Below are 23,425 nucleotides of genomic sequence, written 5' to 3' on the forward strand. Positions count from 1 at the left end.
GCAACGGATGACGATGACGAAGTCACACATTTTCTTTTCTCTTACCTCTGGTTTCTGCAAACTCACTCTTTCTATAAAATTAAGGGGTAGAGAGGTGGAGTTTCTAACACCTTCAAAGCTTTATTTAAAAGAGGATTGAAACTTTCAGTTGAAAACTTCAATTACTATACCGTAGAGATGGAAAAGTGTGGGAGGGGAAGGGCGGGGGTTGGCGTTTGTTGTATGATTGGCAAAAGAGCAGCAACTGAGGGAGCGGATTCGGATACTAGTTTGGTCGAATGTTGGGTTCAAAACTTTTTGTTTGTTTTCGAAGCAATACACAAATATACATAGGTACCTGATTGTATATAGTTTTTATGAGCGTTAAGGGAAACTTAATGGTTTTGTATTTCAAAATGCACTCACAAAATTTAACTATAACTGACTTCTTTGTTTCGTCGTATTGTAAAACTGTGTTTTACTCGTTTCAATAGTGTGAATACACAGTTAAATATATTATATTTTTTGTTTAAAGTAATAGTCACTTAGTTCTAAGCTTTTCATGAATTTTTGTCTAAAGTTTTTGTAAGCTTTTTTCTATTTCATTTTAAAATGCATTAGTGATGACTTTTTTTGATTTTATAAAAAAAGAGTTTTATTTAGTTAGAACAGCAAAATTTTCGTTCACCTATTTTACTGAGTTTCTTTAAAACTAGTTTTACTGTGCGATTATACATGAAATATTTAAGAAAATAATAAAATTAATAATAGTAATAGAATTAATCAAATTTAAATAAAAGCAATGTAAATTCAACTTTAAAAACAGTATTGCCAACCTTTGTATGTAAAATTAAACTTATCGAAAATTTAAAAGAATTCAATGTCAAATTAAAGTTAACGCAAAGATATATGTTATAATTGGATATTCTATTTTAACCTTTGTAATAAACTTATACTTAAATTAACCTTCAAACTTTGCGGTTTAACTTATTCAATTGTTCTCTTTTTTTCTTAATTTTTTCAATAAAAAATTCTTGTTCAAAGTACACATTGGTCCTTCGAGCCTTCTTTAAATATTTGATTCAAAATTAATTAAATAATTTAATTTTATAACTTAAAAAAACTTAAAAACAACATCAAATTTAAAAGTTAAATATACATATTAATTTGTCATACTTTATAACCTCAAAAGTGTTAACGTAAATCTGTGACAATACAATTTACAAATTACAAATATTTACATAAAAAACTTTAAATCTAAATCGCGATATAAAAATCGCAAGCAAATTGCATCTAAACAATATAAATATCGACTACAGCGGCGGCGGCGACAGCGGCAGCGACATCGACAGCGGCAGCGACAGCGACAGCGGCAGCGACATCGACAGCGGCAGTAAAGGTTACACCGGCATCACCAGCTTCAACAGCAGCATCAATATCTTCAAACAACGCAGTAAGTCTTGCTTGATTTGTGTTGTAAACTCGTCAATATTAATTTCTGTGGTCCTATCTGTAAGATAAAAATATTTAAGTAACAAAATGGACCGTAAAGGTTTTAAATATGGTGAACTCCAAAAAGGAATTCTCAATAAAATAGTGAGAGACCTTGAAAATTTTAAAAAGTCGCCAAAAGAACGCTTGACAAAGACACACATATCAGGACGCTTAGATAAGTTGAATGATGATGAAAAATCGGCCAAATTTTATCATGAGGCAATTGTTGGTGGAGGTTGTCTGGAAGAAGGCTTAAAATTAGAAGACTTGAAGGTTATATATGACAAAATTAGTGATATTTACCTTGACTATAAAGCCATTTTAATGGAATCATTAGAAAAGATTTCGACGCCTCCACCTGCAGTCAAGTTGGACGACAAAGCTTATATTGCTTCTGTTTCTGAAGGACAGCGATCCGCCCATTCAGAAGTTAGGTTGCCTCGCATCGATCTTCCTAAGTTTGATGGTTCATATACCACCTGGCGGCCATTTTATGACAGATTTCAGGCGCTGGTCCACAACAACAAAAGTTTGACAGATTTAGATAGGCTCCATTTTCTACAGTCTTGTTTAACTGATGACGCAAAACGATTCCTTCATAATTTATCTGTTGAAGCTGCCAATTATGAGAAGGCATGGACACTTTTGAAGGAAAGATATGACCATAAACGCATTCTGGTGCATATCCAAATGCAACAACTTTTTGGACAGTCTCCACTTCCTCGTGAAACTGCCACAGGTTTAAGAAATCTATTGTACACTACAAAAGAATGTTTTATTGCGTTGCAAAATATGGATGTTCCGGTTGAAAAGTGGGACATTGTTCTCATCTGGTTCATTAACCAGAAATTGCCGTCGGCTACTCAAAAGCTGTGGGAAGAAAGTTTAGGTGATAAAAAAGAACTACCAAAATTCAATGAATTTACCTCATTTTTGGAAAAACGTTTTCGAACTCTTGAGGTTTTCGATCAAAAGGATCAGAGTACTTCAAATTACACCAAATTTGATCCAGCAGCTAATGCGAAACTACGTTTTCCACTGAAGTCCAAGGTTTTACTTGCTAAGCAAAAATTTAAGCCTGCTAAACCAACTGTGACTGAAAATTTAATATGTAAATTATGTAATAAAGAAAAGCATTCCTTGAAAAGATGTCAACAATTTTTAAATATGGATACCATGGGTCGTACAGATGTTGTTCGACGGTTGAAGGTATGTGAAAATTGCCTTTCTTACAGGCATTTCTTAAATGAATGTCCAAGTCCACTATGCTGCTTCTTTTGTCAGCAGAGACATCATTCTTTGTTGCACGTAAACCAACAAGTGCAGAATAACAATATCCAAAGAAATCCCGCACAATCTTCTTCGAGATTTCCAACACAGCCGAGAGCAACTACCTCAAATGTAGTTCAAACAACAATGAATGCAAATGCCTTTGAATTCCAACCCAACAATGATGCTCAAAATACCACCACCTTAAACTATCACACTTCATATGGTGATCGAGATTTCTCTCACCAAGTGCTATTAGCAACCGCTATAGTTAAGGCCCGTTCTTCAGACGGCCGGTTACATTTTTTAAGAGCCATGATTGATACAGGTTCTGAATCTTCATTTATTACTGAAGAAGCTGCTCAGTTGCTTAAGTTGAAAAAATTGAAGACATGTGTCGAGGTATCAGGGCTGGGGTTGGTCAGTAGTGGCACATCGCAGAACGCTGTACAGGTACAGATAATATCTTGCCACTCACCGTTTCAAACTGCCTTACAGGCATTCACATTTAAGTCGCTCACTGGCCTTCTACCAACCCAAAGAATGGTGCCTGATACATGGAAACACCTTATTGGACTTCCGTTGGCAGATCCACATCTCCACGTACCAGCACCAATCGATTTACTTTTAGGCAGTGACGTTTGTGCCCAAATATTTCTACCGGAAATTAAACGCCCGGAAGATGGCACCGGACCGATGGCACAAAAAACGGAATTGGGCTGGATTGTACTAGGAAGAGTTTCAACACATCCTCGTCAACAAATCCGCAGTTTCTTTCAAACAACTGATTTGAACCTTCAACTACAGAAGTTTTGGGAAATGGAAGAGTTACCGTTTCAAGTTCATGAGACCGAAGAAAACGTAGCTTGCGAGGCACATTTCGAAAAATATACTCGACGTTTAGCTAATGGTCGATATCAAGTAAAAATGCCATTCAAAGATGACACGTTGCCAAAGATGGGATCCAGTCGACAGATGGCTTATCAACGTTTTCTTCATCTTGAAAAGAAGCTTGAAGCTAACCCAACTCTTCGAGCTGACTACATAAAATGTATAAAAGAATATGAGACGCTCCATCACATGGAGCAGATCAGTAACGATGATGAGGTACTCAACACACCAAACCACTTTATCCTACCACATCATGCTGTGATTAAGGAATCAAGCACAACTACGAAGACTCGAGTTGTTTTTGATGCTGCTTCGAAAGATTCGAATGGAAAATCTCTTAATGATTATCTTCTGGTCGGTCCAAAGCTACAAACATCTATTATAGATCTCGTCATACGATGGCGAACACACCGATATACTTTTACTGCCGACATAGAAAAGATGTACCGACAAATTTTGGTGAGTCATCCAGATTGCTTTTATCAAATCATCATGTGGAGAGAAAACCGAACAGAACCTTTGAAGCTTTACAAGCTCAAGACTGTAACGTTTGGTACAGCAAGTGCTCCTTATTTAGCCATAAAAACCCTACAACGTTTAGCCCAAGATGAACAGGATAAATATCCTGTGGGGGCGAAGGTCGTACGAGAAGATATGTATGTTGATGATTTGATTAGCGGTGCAGATTCTATGGAAGAAGCAAGAAGAAAACGAGATGAAGCAAAAGAACTTTTATCGTCAGCCGGTTTTAATCTACGCAAGTGGACAGCCAATCATAGAGACTTGATTGAAGATACATTAATTCAAGATCGCGAATACGATTTCGAGCTTCCTTTTGATCTGTCCAATCACGTGAAAACTCTTGGCATAAAATGGTTTCCTAGCTGCGATTTCTTTTCATATAAAAATGCACAGGAACCAAATGAAACGACAACGAAAAGAACAATTTTATCGACCGTCGCCAAGCTTTTCGATCCGCTTGGATGGATTTCACCATGCATAATCACTGCAAAGATTATTATGCAGAAGCTCTGGGATCACGGATGTGATTGGGACGAGGAAGTTCCAGCCCACATCAAGAAAAGTTGGGAAGCCTTTCAGCTAGAACTCCCGATTATAGAAAATGTGAGAATTCCGCGATGGAATCGAATGAGCCCATCAAATAAAGCAATCGAGTTGCATGGCTTCTGCGATGCTTCAACCAAAGCATATGGAGCAGTGGTTTATGTTCGAGTATTAGATAACAAAGGAGCTATCCACAATAACATACTTCTAGCAAAGACGAAGATTGCTCCGAGCAAGCGGACGATCACGTTACCTCGCCTTGAACTTTGCGGTGCAGTCATTTTGGCACAACTTTTGCAATATACTAGAGATGTCTTAGCCATTCCTAATGTTCGCATCTTTGCCTGGACTGATTCTACAATTGCTCTTGCTTGGATTCGAACAACTCCATCAAATTGGACAACATTCGTTTCAAATCGAGTATCCGAAATACAACGATTAATAGGCAGCGATTGTTGGTCTCATGTACCAACACAGCACAATCCAGCTGATCTGGCATCCCGTGGCGTATATCCATCAATTATGGAATCCTTAGATGTCTGGTGGAACGGTCCAAAATTTTTAAGATCGATGTGGGAGTTTGATGTACCCGGTCAAGTTGAAAGTGTTGAAACAGAAGAAGAACGTCGTCCAGTAAAGATCCATACCATTCAAGTTGCTGAAGAACTCACCAGCGTAATTATTCACAGGATCTCGAGCTTACACAAGGTAATTCGAGTAATAGCGTGGTGGCTTCGATACAAAACCAATCTCCGAGCCATGAGTCTGGTCAAAAAAAAGTCAAACATTAGCAATGTGGTAGTGACTGCCTCGAAACTCACCGGACCATTAAGGGTGTCGGAGTTGGAAGCAGCTCGAACTCTTGCTATCAAAACAGCTCAGAGCGAGATGTTCTCCAAAGAATTGAAAGATATGCAAGAAAATAATAAAATACCCAAACAATTACAATCACTAAATGTATTCATTGATACCAACGGAATTATGAGAGTCGGCGGTCGACTTCAAAACTCACTGCTACCTTATGAGGCGCAGCATCCAATTTTGTTGAATAATAGTCACCATTTCACAAGACTTGTGGCAAAAGACGCTCACAAAAATACCTTGCATGGTGGAATCCAACAAATGATAGCGTACATACGTCAACGATTTTGGATTGGCCAAATTCGAAGAAGTGTGAAGTACCAACTACATCATTGCACGACTTGTTATCGGCAAAAGGCTGCAGAGATGCAGCAACTGATGGGAAATTTACCAGCTGCAAGAGTTCGTATGGCCAGACCATTTTGTCACACGGGCGTTGACTACGCAGGACCCATCGAAATCAAAGCCTGGAAGGCACGCGGCAGTAAAATCCTGAAAGGATATTTCGCTGTCTTTATATGCCTGACAACAAAAGCTATACATTTAGAAGTCGTTTCAGACTTGACGACACAAGCATTTTTGGCAGCATTTAGAAGATTTACTGCCAGACGGGGAATTTGCAAACAAATTTATAGTGATTGTGGTACGAACTTTGTTGGAGCAAATACTGAACTAAACAAAATGTTAAAAGATGCACAACATGATTTTAAGGAAATCGCGGAAAACCTTGCAAATCAAGGTACGGAATGGCATTTTATTCCTCCCGCTTCTCCTCACTTCGGTGGATTGTGGGAAGCTGGTGTGAAGTCGGTCAAGTACCATTTAAAACGGATCGTTGGAACAGAGAGATTAACTTTTGAAGAGCTCACAACACTTCTAACTCAAATAGAAGCGTGCTTGAATTCGAGACCTTTGTGTCCTCTTTCCGATAGCATTGATGATTTAGATGTGTTAACCCCAGCACATTTTTTAATCGGCGAATCCCTTCATGCTGTGCCACAAGGTGAAATTGACATCAACATCACGTATATGGATAGATGGAAGCGAATCCAAGCGTTAATGGAGACATTTTGGAGTAAATGGAGTTCCGAATACCTATCCCGGCTTCAACAGCGTCCGAAGTGGATGAAAGTCCAAGAAAATATCAAAATTGGAGATATCGTTTTGATCAAAGATGAAAGATTTCCACCGACTCATTGGAACCTAGCTCGCGTTCACGAAACTCATCCGGGATCCGATGGATTAATTCGTGTTGTTACAGTAAAAACCAAATCCGGAATGATAAAACGGCCCATCGCAAAAGTTTGTCGTTTGCCATCGAATGAAACACTTGAACAACAAACAATCGTTTAAAATTCAAACACAAAATCACTTCACCACCGTTCAGAATAACAATCAAATTACTTCACAAATTATTTCACCGGAAATTAAATTTCGAAAATAAAATAATAATATTCAAATGTAATCAATTAAAATAATACATATATAATAATAATTAATCAAATCATTAATTCATTAATAAAACCATCGCTTCAGCGTTGTGTAAAATGTTTTTTATAAACTAAAATCTATAATAGTTAAAATTAAATAAACCACAGTTTAATTTTTTAATAACATTTATTAAAACTTAAAATTTTTACAAACATATATGATATACAATTGAAATCATGAAACAAAATATATAAATATAAAATGAGAATATTAAATAAAACAACAAATTAATTTCAAAATTTAATTTTATTTCATCGAAATTCAAACAAAAATCAAATTGTTCTTACAATCGAACTTAAAAGAAAATGTAAACAAACAAATAAATAATTTAAAATGGCCACTGCAAATAGCTACCAGCTATGTCCAACATTTAGAAATTAAAATACAGATAAAATTTATTCAACATTTATTTATTAATATTAAGGTACATTGCATACAATTAATTAAAATTTAAATAAATATTCAAAGTACTATCACAAAGTATACTTAATTTAATATTTCAAAAAAAAAAAAACACTAGCTGCATCAATGCACTAATTAAAATATAAACAATAAATTTTCACAAAATATTAATTTTCACATAACACGAATACCACCATTGAAAATATAAATTCAAACTTAACTCGCGATGTCAAAATCTAATATAATCCAAATAAATAAAATAACACAAAATCAATTAATTACGTCATTGATATTTACATGAATTTCACCACGCACAAATATTTCACACCACAGATTATATAATTTACTTAGAACAACTCATTGCACATAGAAACTTAAGGTACCGTTGTATGAAGCATTAAAACATAATGCAACTCGGTCGCGGCGTATGTACTTTCCTTAGCAAAAAAAGGGGGTACAGTCCCGAAGAGGCATATGCATATTTTAATATATTAAATATACACATATTATTAAAATAAAATCACGCCTAATCGCCCGAAATAATTATTAAATTAATTAAAAAACAACCGCCCGCAATAATAAATAAAATATATTAATTTAAAATAAATAAATAAATAATAAAAAAAAAATCACTTACCCAATTCGTCTGCGACCAGCAATCAGCAATAAATAATATCATGTATATCATGTAAATACTATTAACACTCGCGACAAATTAATTTTATTTTAATATTTTAAAATAAACAAAAACAATTAAACACTATCAAAATTATACTAAAAAACAATTAAACACTATTAAAATTAGACAAAATAACAAAACAAATGAACAAAAGAATTTAACACACGGCGACGACGAACGATAGTAAACAACACGAACACGAGTACGAGAGAAAACTATAACTAAAGCTGGCCACAGACGATGAACATGTTGGTGTGATTTGTTGGTGTTGGGCTGAAAATCATTCGTGTATGGGCGTGTTGGCCAACAAATCGACGGTTTATGAAATATTTTGTAAACCGTGAAGTTGGGGCTAACATGTTGGCTGTGTATGGGCAAGTTTACAACACGTTTTGAAGTTTTCCAACATATTCGTCGTGTATGGCGTTGTGGGACAACAATTCGTCATTTGTGTTGTTACTTTCAATGAGTTAACATGTCGTCGCAATGCAAATTATTTATTGAAAATTTCATTGAAGCGATAAAATGTGAACCGGCAATATGGGAAAATAAGTAAATTATAATTTATTATATTATAAATAAATTATCGAACATGCTATTGCATCATCCGCACTTCTATCGCACATCTTGACTTCACGACAGTCACACAAAAAATGAAGTTTATAAACATGTTGGCCCGTGTATGGCGAACCGCTGCCCAACAAATCACACCAACATGTTCATCGTCTGTGGCTAGCTTAATTGATGGAATGATCAGTTACCAGTTATCAATTTACGCACCATATCCATAGTATAGTCGCAAAAGGATAACGGAACTTTTCCATTCATGTGTAAACTGTTTGCACTATTGAAGTGTTGAATTGTTTATGTGCAATAATGTTGTTGTTGTTGTTGTACTTTATGTCATTCTATTTGTTCCATTATTAATTTGTTCCACTTTGTTTATATTTCAAATTAGATAGTGGTACTACGCGAAACTAGAAGGGACATGTTCAGATGATTGCAGAACAAGGCTCCGGAATCAAGAACTTGGAGGGCGAAGAATGTGCGATTATACATGAAATATTTAAGAAAATAATAAAATTAATAATAGTAATAGAATTAATCAAATTTAAATAAAAGCAATGTAAATTCAACTTTAAAAACAGTATTGCCAACCTTTGTATGTAAAATTAAACTTATCGAAAATTTAAAAGAATTCAATGTCAAATTAAAGTTAACGCAAAGATATATGTTATAATTGGATATTCTATTTTAACCTTTGTAATAAACTTATACTTAAATTAACCTTCAAACTTTGCGGTTTAACTTATTCAATTGTTCTCTTTTTTTCTTAATTTTTTCAATAAAAAATTCTTGTTCAAAGTACACAAGTTTATAACAGCTTGGAGTACGGTTCCGTCAGAACAAATTCAAAACTTGATAAACTCAATGCCAAGGCGCCTCGCTGCTGTTATTGCGGCAAAAGGAGGAAGCACAACTTACTAGGTAATGCTATTTTCAAAGAAGAGTTTTGTTTTCCTAAAAAAAAAAAACTTTTTTTTTTGCTTCCAGTGTGTTAAATGTGCTAATCCAAAGATGTGCAAATAATTTCGCCGGTTTAATATAATGTGCAAGTAATTTTGCCACTTTGGTTTTTACGTTTTTAAAATGAACCGTTAGAAGTTCAGTTTTGTTATTTTATGTACCGTTGCGAGAATATGAATTCATTATTAATAAAAATAAATATTGACAATATCTTTATTATTTTTTAAGTTATAAAGCTCAAATGAAGAGATGCTGTGTAAATTTTACGTTGTGCAAATAATTTTGCCAACGACTGATATGCACAATGGTTTGTATTATTTATACAAAGCTACGATGCGATTTTTGTATTGCAGATCTTTGTAAAGAAGATAAATATGGGGGTAGTTATACGTTTGGATATAGTTATATGTATATTTTGGCTGGTAGGTATTTTGCTTTTATTCGACATTAAGTTTTTTTATAATATTTGAAGATTAGATTTGTTTGACCTTTAAAGTCGTTTTTCGTTGGTTTTTATAAATATGCAGTTTAAAATAAACACAAAAATGAATTCTTCATGTTGGCCCAGATAATTTGATATTTGAAATGTTTGTCTTTTAATTATGTCCCAATCCTACTTTTGCTTTAGCTATAATTTATAATTAATAATAATATACCTTAGAGGGCATAAACAACAAATGTAGTACATATTTACGGATTAAGGTATGTAGGTACATATAATGTTGTTTGCTGTTGTAAGTACCTTAAAATTGGTAACAATTCGGTTTAAACTAAAAATCTAGTAAAAATAGATTTTGAAATCAAACTTTTTCATCATATGCAAAATATTGTTATTAATTTTAAAATTTTTAAGAATAGTTCAACTTAAAACTTTTTTAACAAAACACGAAAACCTACAAACATTTTTATGTGTGTCCATCAAACAATATAATTATTAATAAGGTGAATTTTAAATAAAATCAATATACACGCATAGAAAATCATTTCGGAAACGCGCCTTAATTTACAATCTTCAACAGCAAGTCAAAAATATAATTGAAAATTTAAGATATGTATTTAACCCCGGTCATTACTCAATACAACGTATTTTTTTAATATTTAGTTTTTAGGGGATACTAAAAGATTATTTGTTTTTTACTATAAAAATGCAAAAAAAAGTTTGTCCAATACCGCACAAGTCATTTCAGTGAACATATAGATAATCGATCAAAAACAGTTTTAAGTAAATCCAGCCATTCGGTGTCAAACGTCATTGGAAGAAGAGAACAATAACAAAGCCGGTTAACAGAGTATATTTCGTCAAAAAAAATTATATCCTACTGTTAAGTATCTTTCTATTCATTATTCGTAGAGCGTACATTAATAGTCCGTTATTCCGTGGACGTATTTATTATTATTAATTATTGATGAAATTCTTTTTTACTACTCGAAATAAAGAAACCACAAATATGTTCCTATTGACAAAGTCAGAACGCATTTAAGATATCCGCTCTTATTTGAAATCGTCATTTCGTGAACGGCCAATTCGGGAACGTTCCCGGACATGATTTGACGTATTTTCCTTGTAAAACATTTTGTATGTATTGTTTTCATTATTGCTTATTTAATATAGATACACTGTACACCCATGTTATAAATTAAAGCTTAAATTAATTATATGCTTTGTTTTGTTCTTGTTGATTTTATCAAACTTAGAAAAATGCTGCCCTGTCAAAGTTTATTAATATAAAAATTTTAAAATTATAAGGTAAAAGCCATCATTGTAGCTTCCAGTTTTTTTTTGTCATAAAACCAATTTTGAAATTTGCAACCTTGATGATTTTGATCCAGGTATATTTTTCAATCCTAAAATATAGTAAATATATTTAAATAGACTAGGTATAGGATTTTTTTTAATTTAAATCATTACTTCTAAAATTGCCTCTACCTACTACACGAACAGAAATAAAACCACGGTTCGATAGTCAAAAATGCACGCACAAAACCATCACATTTATGTAGGTAAGAACAATTACAAATTTTAATATTTCTCTAAAAATATAGATCCAAACAAAGTTGTGTAGTTCCTATAGTTGATAAGTTACTACTGTAGATAGATTATAATAAATACCTACATATAGCATAATATTATAAGAACTTAAGTAAAACTGTCTCCAAATTTGTCCATGAAACACTTTTTTGACCAGAAGATATAACTACCTAGGTACTTTATAAGCTCAATTATTTGTATTAATTTTTAAAATTAAAGATTTTAAAAGTTCCTCATCCCATTTAAAAAATTCACTACCATTAAAAAACGTCTAAGCAAAAATTTCCTTAAATTATGCGATGATACGTATTTATGTTTACTATCTATTTACATGTGTACAAAATTTAACGTGCATCAAAATATTTTATTTCACTATAAGTTGTCAATAATTGTGTAACCAGCTTTTGAATTGCGTTTAGTTTCAATCAACAAAATTATTTATTAAAAAAAAAAACATTGTTCATAAAAGATATAAAATTCTTTATGTTAGATTTGAAAACAAACTGTAAGAAAGGTTAAGGCGATCAAATTTAAAAAAAAATGTATTATCTGTTATTTCATAACAATACAATACCTACATATATACTTGCCTATAATAGTTCAAGTTATAATTCCCTAATACAATTCTCAAATCATCAAAAATATAAAATCTCAACCAAGAATATGAAATTCCTACTCGAAATCGCAATTCACCTGCTTTTGGCTTATCATCTTTGTATAGAAAGTCTACCGTTTTGCTTATGTAAAAATACAATCAAACCAAAATACAAACACAAAGAAACAAATGCGTATTCCTTTCGCACTCAGACTTTCGTTAATTCACTATAGTCTTTCTCTATTACAAATTATAATATTTATAATTCTCCCGACTGCAATCGATTTCTCCATTAATGTCTTCGCTAGACGTTCCACAAAAAATATGTAGATGCCGCCCTATTCGACTTTCACCATGAGAGTACTATGGGTTTCATATACAAAGGTTTTACTCAAATAATATATTTATGTTTACATGCTTATGTATTTAAAATGTATTTTAGATCGGTATGGGCATATACCACGATTCAATTCGACACCAAAAAGAGAGTAGGTATATATATTTTTGTGGTTCATGGCAAATACCAACACTTTCCGCGAAATATCAAATTTATTCGGCGTGTCACAGTCCACAGCATGGCATATTATTCAAAGAGTGACAATGTGGCTAATATCCATCGGCCATGAATATGTGAAGTGGGAAAGCAGGGATGAAATTGCTCAAAATATGGCTTTAATGGAAGAAAAAACAATGCCAGGAATTTTGGGTTGCATAGACCGATCCCATATAAAACTCAAGGCTCCGGTTCTGAACAAAGAAATTTATTTTAACAGGAAGCATTATTACAGCATCTTACTTCAATGTGTTGTTAATGCAAAAAAAAGTTTATAAATATTTTTTGTGGAGAACCGGGGAGTTTGCACGAAAACTTACTTCTCCGAAGATCGGATTTATATAGGAATGCATTCGAAAGGACCGAAGAGCTTTTTCCTTTCAACTCATTTCTGCTTTGTGACTCAGCATATCCATGTCTTGAATGGCTAATTCCATCCTTTAAAGACAATGGGAATATCAAAAAAAAATCCTCCATTTGTACTGCAAAAGGAGCTTTTATAAAAGATTTCCCAGTTCTTTTGTCGTGGTCTACTCTCGATTTGTAGGCCCACAAGAGGTTTTTTAATTTGGTTTTCAGCATTTCTTCAGTTGTTGTTTGAGTCTGCAAAAAACATTAGAAATTAATATTTATATACATATAAATAACAAGTCACTCGAAGCGCAGAAAGATCTTCCAAGACATTACTCATGGCGAACTTTTTGAGTCTGGCACTCTCAAACTCAAAACGCCTCTTCCCATAAGCATCAAGAACGCTCTTGTCTCAGCTGTAGTCAAGATTCGTTTTGACCTATTAATAAAATTGAACTTGATAAATGTGACACTAAAATAATTTAATTTAGAGATTACTTACTATTTATTGGTATTTTCTCCCATTTTTGCTGCCGGTTTTCTCGATTTTATTTATATTTTTTGACATTTAAAGCAGTGTTGCCATAAGATCATTTCGCTCAGTGATTTTTTTTTGTTATTTTTTAATTATGTCAAATATACATTTTTTTTAACTTAATTTTTTTAATTTCACCATGGATAATATACAAAATAAATATGTGAAAAATAATTTATTTCAGTCAGATGGAAATGGTTATATGACAATACAGGTTTTATTGATTTTTTTGCATTTGAAATTACAATGTTACAAAGTTATGTGTGAAAGAAATTAAATTTTGGATCTCAAGTTGAGATCCATATACAAAGCAGGATCTTGTGTTGTTGTTGTAGTGCATGAAAATCCAAGACCCAGTTCAGATCATGGTGATAATAAAACGTGGCTATTGTTACTATCAAAATAAGACCAGTCAAGCAAAAAAAATTAAAATAGTAATTGTGGTTATTTTCAATTTTCTCAAAAAGTGAAACACATAAAATCATCTAGTTTTCATTCTTTGATCAAAAACAAATAAGAGCAATAAATTCTGAAATAAAAACAGTGATAATTAATCTTGAAGTATTAAAAAATTACACTTTAACCCTTTTTTTTACTTTTTTTTTGCACAAATTTTGACTTTAAAACTATTTTTTTGCAAAAACTATGCATAGTTTTGACTTGATTTAAAAACAAGCTAATAGACAAAAATGTTAGCTTTAAAAAAAGGTATAATACATAATTGTAAATATTTCCGTTATTTTTTAATTATTTTTTTTTTCCATTTAATGTACATATTTTTTTAAATTGCCTCTACCGCCTAAATGGGGGGAGATAGACCTCCCCTCCCATAGTAAAAAATATTTGTACCAAAAACCGTTATTATATCTTGTAGCCAAAGTTATCGTACTCGTGCCGTTGTCCACATTCAGTAAAATTTTGAGAAAAATAGGATTGAAAGTTTTTTTTTACAAAAAATAAAAATTTAAAAGACAATTCAACAAAAGTTGGTAAAATTGATTTTCTACTCATATATCTTTTCAAAAATTTGAGATCATGGTTTCCAACCAATTTTAATTTAGAAAGAATATTGTTTTCAAAATTCTGAAAAATTTTGATAGAAATCGAATTGACAGTTTTTTTTATAAAAAGTAAAAACCTAAACAAGAAAATTAATAAAATTTGGTAAAAATTGATTTTCGACTTAATACAATTTTGAGAAAAATCGAACTGAAAGTTTTAAAAAGACAGTACTAATACTTTTTTTAAATTTACTTTCGACTCAAATAGCTTTTTAAAATTCTATAATTAGCAGTTTTTTTTTATTAAAATCTAACAGTCCTTTTTCATAAAAAAATAAAATCTACAAGAAATAGTACGCAAATTTTGTCAAAATAAGTGTTTGGTTCTTGATATCTCTCAAATTAATTTCATTCATCCTATTTGTAAAAATTTAAGAAATGCTACTAAAATTGATAAAAAAACATGTTTTCGACTACAAATCTAGTTAACAAAACTAGATTTTCAAACTTAACTATTTCCTTATATACAAAATATTGTTGGTTGTTTTAAAGTTTGTAAAAATAATTCAACTAACGGGATGGAAAGTAATCAGTGTGGGCCCATCCCAGCCTTTTTTTTAAATATCAGACAGACAATAATGGTAGATTATAAGGTCGGGTTGCATCACAGTCTGATCCAAGAATCCAAGACTAAGATACTTGAAAAAAAAACTTTGTAAGAACTGCACGAAGAGCAAAACAATTTAAATGCAAGACTGGATCGCACGAACTTGCTCAAGTATCCAAAGAGTCTGTTTAAATATAGTATTTCCTGTATTTTAAGATTTAAAAATATACCTGCAAAATAAGTTTGTCTTCAAAAATGAAAATTCCATTTAGCTAAAAAAAATTATGAATTTTTTGATCATCAAATATTATTAAGACAGTATAATAGTTTGTGCAGAAAAAAAAAATCGGTTCATTAGTTCTAGAGAAAACTTAAAAACAAAATAACGGTTCTCTTCTGGAAAATAAACATGCTACAGAAAATAAGTCGACTTAAAAAGAGTAAAAAAAAAATTCGGTCTGATGAAAAGAATTCTCTCGAAAGAGAAATTGATGACGTACGAAGGTAGGTACACACGCACAGACATCTTCCCAAAATGCTTTTATTTCGACTCTAAATACCTTAAAACGTCGAGAAATGTCAAAATTTTCAATTCGACAAATAGGACCCATTAAAATAATCAAAAAGAAACACGTTTTTTCATACAGTTATGTCAAGGACTGTATAACGGTGACGAAGAACTGAATTCCGCTGTCAGGCAGGATGATCCATTCAATATAGACGACGAAAGCCAACAATCCCGTCCTCCCGACTTAGACGAAGTAAAGATTGCCATATCTAAGTTGGAGTCTAATAAAGCCGCTGGAGCGGATGGCTTGAATGCCGAGCTCTTTAAAGCAGCTGGAGATAAGTTGGTTAGGAGCATGTACCAACTTATCTGTAAGATATGGTCGGAAGAAAACATGCCCGATGAATGGCACCTCAGTATTGTTTGCATGATCCTGAAAAAAAGAGACCCTCTAAACTGCACTAACTATAGAGGAATAAGTCTACTTAACATCGCCTATAAAATCTTCTCTGCCGTAATATGTGAACGTCTAAAGCCCATCGTCAACAACCTGATAGGTCCTTATCAGTGTGGTTTTAGACAGGAAAGTCCACAGTTGATCAAATATTCACATCACGGCAGATCCTGGAAAAAACTCAAGATCACTAAATCGACACTCACCATCTTTTCATCGATTTCAAGACCGCATATGACAGCATCTACAGAGACGAGCTGTATAGAGCCATGTCTAGTTTTGGCATCCCTGCCAAACTCGTCCGTTTGTGCAGGATGACTATGGGGAATTCACGCTGCTCCATAAAGGTTGGAAATAACTTAACAGAACCTTTTGATGTCAAAAAACGTTTTAGACAAGGTGATGCGCTGTCATGCGATTTTTTTAACATCGTGCTTGAAAGAATAGTGCAGAGCTCACACGTCAACACTAGAGGCACTATCTTTCAAAAGTCTGTCCAATTACTGGCATATGCTGATGACATTGACATAATAGGAAGAACTCAGCGTGATGTCAATGGGGCTTTTGTGAGTATTGAGGCAGAGGGGGCAAAAATGGGTTTAACGGTAAATGAGGGCAAAACAAAGTACATGCTGTCTTCTAGAAAGGACATACAACACCGACGTTTTGGTCAAAACGTCACAATCGACAGACGTAACTTTGAGGTAGTCAAGGACTTCGTGTACCTAGGCTCCGCTGTAAACGCAGAAAACAACACCAGCGCTGAGATCAAACGCAGAATAACTCTTGCTAACCGCTGTTTCTTTGGACTAAGAAAGCAATTGAGTGGTAAAGTCCTCTCTCTAGGGACCAAAGTGTTGCTATATAAGACCCTTATCATCCCCGTCATGCTTTACGGTGCAGAAGCATGGACCATGACAAAAGCGGATGAAAGCACCTTGGGTCGCTTCGAGAGAAAAGTTCTTCGTGTGATCTACGGTCCCGTATGCATCGAAGGGAAGTGGAGGAGAAGATGGAACGACGAACTGTACGGGCTGTACAGCGACGTAGACTTAGCCAGAAGAGTAAAAGTCCAACGACTAAGATGGCTGGGTCACGTAGAGCGCATGGAAACCAATGCTCCGGCCCGGAAAGTCTTCGAATCCGCGCCCACAGGACAGCGCATTACAGGAAGACCGCGGATCAGGTGGCGCGCACAAGTGGAAGGTGACCTCACCCAACTTGGAGCGCGAAACTGGAGACATCTAGCTAGGGACCGAGCTAGATGGAGAAGTTTGTTGGGTGAGGCCCTAGTTCACACAGGACTGTAGCGCCACCTTTAGTAAGTAAGTAAGTATGTCAAGGAAACATACAAATCAGGGCAATACAAATCTACAGGAAGACCCTTATTTGAACAGAAAACAGTACATATTTTATTTTTTGCTGCACAAAATGTCCCATTTTTTAAATGTCGTGAGTAATGTAAAGAAAATAAGCAACGAGTACACGCAAATAAAATAGGAATAGAAAAAGGAGATGAGTATATAAAAATGTTTTTAAAGTTCCTGCGTTGTTTTATTTTTATGATCCATGTTTACATTCTGTAACTCTCGTTTTCAATGTTCCTGCAACTCTTGCATCGACAAAATTAAGTCAATAAACTCTGAAAATTGAAACAAATCTGAGTTTTTTTTGTTGCATTTTTCAACTGTCTGATCGAAAATTAAACGCATAAACGCAGCTAATAACAAAAAAAATAATAGTTGTAGTGCTTTCAGAGTTTTAATTTCAATTCATATTTGAATGATATTACTCCCGAACGACTGCCACAGCCTGACATCACTATAACAGCATTGTTTCTAACGTGTTGTATATGATGTCTTTATTTTTTTTTTTTGAAGACATATCTAGGTATCTACTCGTATGTTGTTGAAGCAGAAAATATAAAGATTCATCATCATTAACTTTTGTTTTTAAATTTTGTAAATAATTCTTAAATATCTTGGATTTAAATTCAAATTCTATAAAATTTACTTTTTCAAATTAAATCTGGCACTCAAATAATACCAATTGCCATCTTTTTATATTTATAAATTTGCGTTAGAACTTTAACTGAAAATGTAACGTAATCTCTCATTCGAAATTACATGCAGTTTTGTATATATGCCTGTTAGCGAAATAAATAAATAAATAAACTAAATTTATTTTAAAAATCAATTTAAAACGCACATTGGATATAAAACAGACCCTATAAATTAATTATATTGCTCATAAATAATATATTTTTATCATTGAACAACACAATTCGATTTTTGCCGTTTAAGTATAATAAAATACTAAAATTTAAATAAATTTAAATTTTTGAATTTTATACCAAAAAATACTCTTTATACAAATTGTCTATCAAAATCCGCTGAAAGCATAGCGCAGAATACCTTAAATTCAAATCAAAATCAATAAACATAGATCCTTATTTCGCCCACACATCATTCGCTCAACGATAATAGGAGCTTGTTTTCGTCGTCGTCGTCGTCGTCGTCGTCGTCGCGTAATAGTGCGCAATGCACTGAAGGAAAGCTTTTTGGTTGATTGAATAGCGCAGAATACCTAAAATTCAAATCAAAATCAATACACACTAGGAGAATTCACGATCGGGTGTAAATGGTCTTGCATCGGTGGATGTGCATATTTTTTGTGCATACAGATGCTCTACACTAACAAAGTAAATGAATATACTTCGCTGAAACCCTAAAGTGTACAAATGCAAAAGCATGAGCAACACTGTTTTGACAGCAATAAATCAGCTGATATTTAAATAATCAACATGGCTGATCTAATTAAAATAAATAACGAAAGAGAAAAACTGAATAAAAAGTGGTCAATCGAAATTAGAATAGTTTTAAACTATATACGGGATAATCCGGACTTGGAGGTAAAAAAAATCAACAATATTTAACATTTGTTTGTAGTACACGTGGCATGATGGTTAGTGCGTTAGACTGTCATGCAAGGGGTCTTGGGTCCAATCCCAGCCTGTGCCACCTTAATTTGAAAAAAAAAATAATTTTCGCGGGTACTGCCTCTTGTGAGGAATTGACAAATCCTTCAAGAGTAATTCTTGTCATGAATAAGTGCTTTCTCAAACTAGCCGTTCGGATTGGGCCTAAAATTGTAGGTCCCTTCCATTCCTGACAACAGTACTCGCACACAGGAATGGTTGAGAGTTGTAAGTCACTAGGCCCTGGTTCACAAACGGACTGTTGCTCCAGCCCATTTGATTTGATTTAACATTTGTTTACAAGTATTTGCTGTTTTTTGTAGCTACACAACTTTATTATAAAAAAATGATTGCTTAAACAAATATTGACGGCATATTAAAACCAAAATAAACTTATGAATTTCACATAAAAATAAAAATAACAATAATCAGCTGTTTTCACAACTGTCAAAAACCGTTGCAAGAACACCTTGCTTTTTTATTTGCTTTTCGGGCGTTCACTATGTTGTGCATATATTTACACTCAAATGCAATTCTCAGACTAAATGCACTAGATCATGAATTCCCCTACTGATTTCAGTGCATATATCCGCATTTCGCCCACACATCATTCGCTCAAAGATCATAGGAGCTTGTTTTCGTCGTCGTTGTCGTGGGAGATCTTGCTGCATGCTCAAGGCACGGAAGGAAAGCTTTTTGGTTGATTGAATTTTCCTCGTCACATACCAAAAGTAAACGACTTTGATTAGAATTATTCCACATTCGCTTATTCAAATTACAACACATAATTTAAATAAAATAACATCGCTTCATTGTCGTCGTAGGTATATATTACATCGATAATTATATACTTCTGCCTGATATCGTATCTTCTATAACTTAACTCGCCACTACCTACCGTGGGAAAAAAACATAGTTCCTGCTTGAAACTAGTTCATTTGGAATAGGGTTGCCTAATTCTATTTTAATTTTTATTTGAATACAAGTTAAAATATGGTTGCTAGTTAATTGAAATAATTTCTTTCGATTTGAACGTTGCTGCTTGAAAACATTTTTTGATTTTTTTGGTATTAATTCTACAATGGCAGCCAAGCCTACTCTTGATGAATTAAAACAACAAATTAGTGGCTCAACTTCAACTAGTCGTCTTCCAAAACAACGTCTACCTAAGTTTAGTGGAAAATACACCGAATACAAACATTTTATAAACTCATTCAACAATTTAGTCGAAACTGATTCAAGCTTTACTAAAACAGACGAATTTAATTATTTGCCTTCGTGTTTAACTGATCAAGCACTTGGTCACGAAAGCCAACTACGCAAAGGCACTTCTTAGTTTCTAGGAGCGCTTTGACAATGATTGCCTAATATTTTTGGAAAATATATTTGAATTAATTGAATACCAAAAGTTACCAAATTATCTCCAAGCAGCTCCGATCGGATTTCACTCACAAATCATTCAACAAACCAAAACCTACTTATGCCAACCATCGTCGTCCTCAAACTTCACTTGCTGCTAATCAACATTCTTGTATCTATTGTGGGGACGATAATACATTCAATTACAGGCTGTAAATGTTTCGCTGAACTTTTAGAGCCTTGCTTAAGATGTTAAGGAAAAGGTCACAATGTTTGAAAATGTCCTTCGACTTATAAATGCAAAAGTTGCAATGCAAACCATCACATCATATTCTTTTACACAAGCCCCAAGCTACAGACAATAGTTCTAGTGTTGAAGTTTTGCAAGGTTCATCCAATACAACAGCTGCAACACATCCCGCATTATAGAAGAAGGGTGTTCTCAATCAAGTTATTTTGGAAACCGCCTTAGTTCTCGTCAAGGACTGATCGGGTTGTCTTAAGTTGGGTAGAATTCTACTGGATTCTGGTTCTCAAGTTAACTTTGTTAATGAGAAATTTTGCAAATTCGCTCTGTCTTAAAAATCAAACAAGGAACGTCGATATAGTGGGAATAGCAAATAGAGAAACACAAACGAAGTATCTAACTCAATCTACAATTCGCTGTAGATACAACAATTTCGAAATTTGTTTAGAATTTTTAGTCGCACCCTCCATTGCAGGGTATGAACCGGAAGCAGCTCTTAAAACAAACAACTGTAATCTTCCTTCGAATTTGGACTTGACAGATGATAATTTTAATCAGCCATCTTAAAAAGATATATTGGTAGGTGCTGAAGCATTCTTTGATTTGCTGGAAACAGGTAAAGTTAAATAAGGTGCACACTTTCAAGAAACTGCTTCAGGTTCAATAGTATCTGAATGATACTATTGTAATAAAGTACTGATTCGAATAAATCGTGCTTCGTCAATTCAAAAGATAGTTCTTTGGATAAATATTTAGAGAAGTTCTTGAAACTTGAAATGTTTAAGGGTCAACAGTCGAGGTGGTCTGAAGAGCAAACTACATGTGAGGAACACTTCAAGGACAATATTGAAGTTCAACCAGCAGTTGGCTAATGGTTCATCTACCTCTGCAACGAGATCCCAATTGTCTTGGAGCTTACTAGCCTTCAGAAGATTTGTATCTCTTGAGCATAGGTTATCTAAAAATTCATCTTTGAAAACGGAGTATGTAGATTTTATGGAACAATATGAATCTTTAGATCACATGTCAGTCGTACACAATCCCAATCTCGATATCACTCACTATTACTTGCCACATCAATGTATAATTAAGCCTGAAAGCGTGTCTACAAAATTGCGCGCAGTATTTGACGCATCTTGCCGAACATCGTCACAAATATCCTTTAATGGAATACTTATGGTCGGTCCTGTGATACAGGACGAACTTGTTATAATTATGCTTCGCTTTAGACTTTATCGATATGCTCTAACAGCCAACATTGTCAAAATGTATCGACAAATTTTAGTACATCCATCGCATAAGAGGTTGCAGTTTATCTTATGGAGAGAAGTTGCACAAACTCCTATTAAAATATACCAGCATAACACCATAACATATGGTACGTCATCAGCATCGTTTTTGGCAATTCGATGTCTTCAGTATTTGACCGATAAAAATCAAGAGTATTTAAGTTTAGGTGCTTCTGCTCTAAAGTCCGATTTTTACGTGGACGATATGTTGACTGGAGCATAAGAGGTTGCAGTTTATCTTATGGAGAGAAGTTGCACAAACTCCTATTAAAATATACCAGCATAACACCATAACATATGGTACGTCATCAGCACCGTTTTTGGCAATTCGATGTCTTCAGTATTTGACCGATAAAAATCAAGAGTATTTAAGTTTAGGTGCTTCTGCTCTAAAGTCCGATGTTTACGTGGACGATATGTTGACTGGAGCAGACGAGATTAGAGCTGTTAAAGTGGAACAGCAATCATTTTTCCTTAATCTTTGAAACAAAACAAAAAGAAATAAGTTCAACTGAATCCAATTGCGCGAGGACGTTAGGCATAGCTTGGAATCCTGTGGCTGAAGAATTCAGTTATTCTTACAAACCGAATCGAACACTAAGAGATCCATTTTATCTCTTTCTTTGACACTTTTCGATCCAATGGGTTTGCTCAGCCCCATCAATATTCGAGGTAAGATCCTGCTACAATAGCTTTGGATTGATAAAGTTGACTGGGATGCATCAATTCCACAAAACATTGACACTGAGTGTCGTTAATTTATGATCGATCTTTACTCTCTTCAAAATCTCCCTGTTCCTCGATTCGTGTTTGCAGAAAATAAAACAAGCTACCAAGTGCATGGCTTCGCCAACGCTTCTATGATGGCATATGGTTGCTGTATATACCTGAGAAGCATAGATACTTTCGGGTCAGCAGAAGTGAAGCTTTTAGTCTCCAAATCTAGAGTTGCGCCAGCTGAGAAGAAACAACTTCCGCACTTAGAGCTTTGTGCAGCACATCTTTTATCCAATCTGTTTGTAAGAATTCCAAAAGTGATCGAAAAGAACTTCTGGAAAGCATTCTTTTGGACTGACTTGGCAATTGTTTTGGATTAGATATCCAAACACTCATCAAGGCTCAACACATTTGTTGGAAATATTGTAGCAGAAATTCAGGAGACAACGAAGCAGGTGGTTTAGAAACATGTTCCAACAGTCCGTAATCCTGCAGATGTCGCTTCACAAGGATGCTCTGTAAAAGAGCGACAAAACTCGATTTGG

General features: G+C 33.9%; 1 protein-coding gene across 1 annotated transcript; it reads left to right on the forward strand.

Annotated features, from left to right (window-relative positions):
• The first annotated feature begins 1,518 nt into the window (after positions 1–1,518).
• LOC129943365 (uncharacterized) lies at positions 1,519–6,912 on the forward strand. The gene has a single exon (XM_056052753.1). The coding sequence runs from the start codon at positions 1,519–1,521 to the stop codon at positions 6,910–6,912; it is 5,394 nt and encodes a 1,797-aa protein (XP_055908728.1).
• The last annotated feature ends 16,513 nt before the right edge of the window (positions 6,913–23,425 follow it).

The sequence above is a fragment of the Eupeodes corollae genome, chromosome 1 (genome assembly GCF_945859685.1).
Source record: "Eupeodes corollae chromosome 1, idEupCoro1.1, whole genome shotgun sequence".
Lineage (NCBI taxonomy): Eukaryota > Metazoa > Arthropoda > Insecta > Diptera > Syrphidae > Eupeodes > Eupeodes corollae.

Coding starts and splice junctions, on each gene's coding strand:
- LOC129943365 (XM_056052753.1), top strand. CDS start 1,519: ATGGACCGTAAAGGTTTTAAATATGGTGAACTCCAAAAAGGAATTCTC.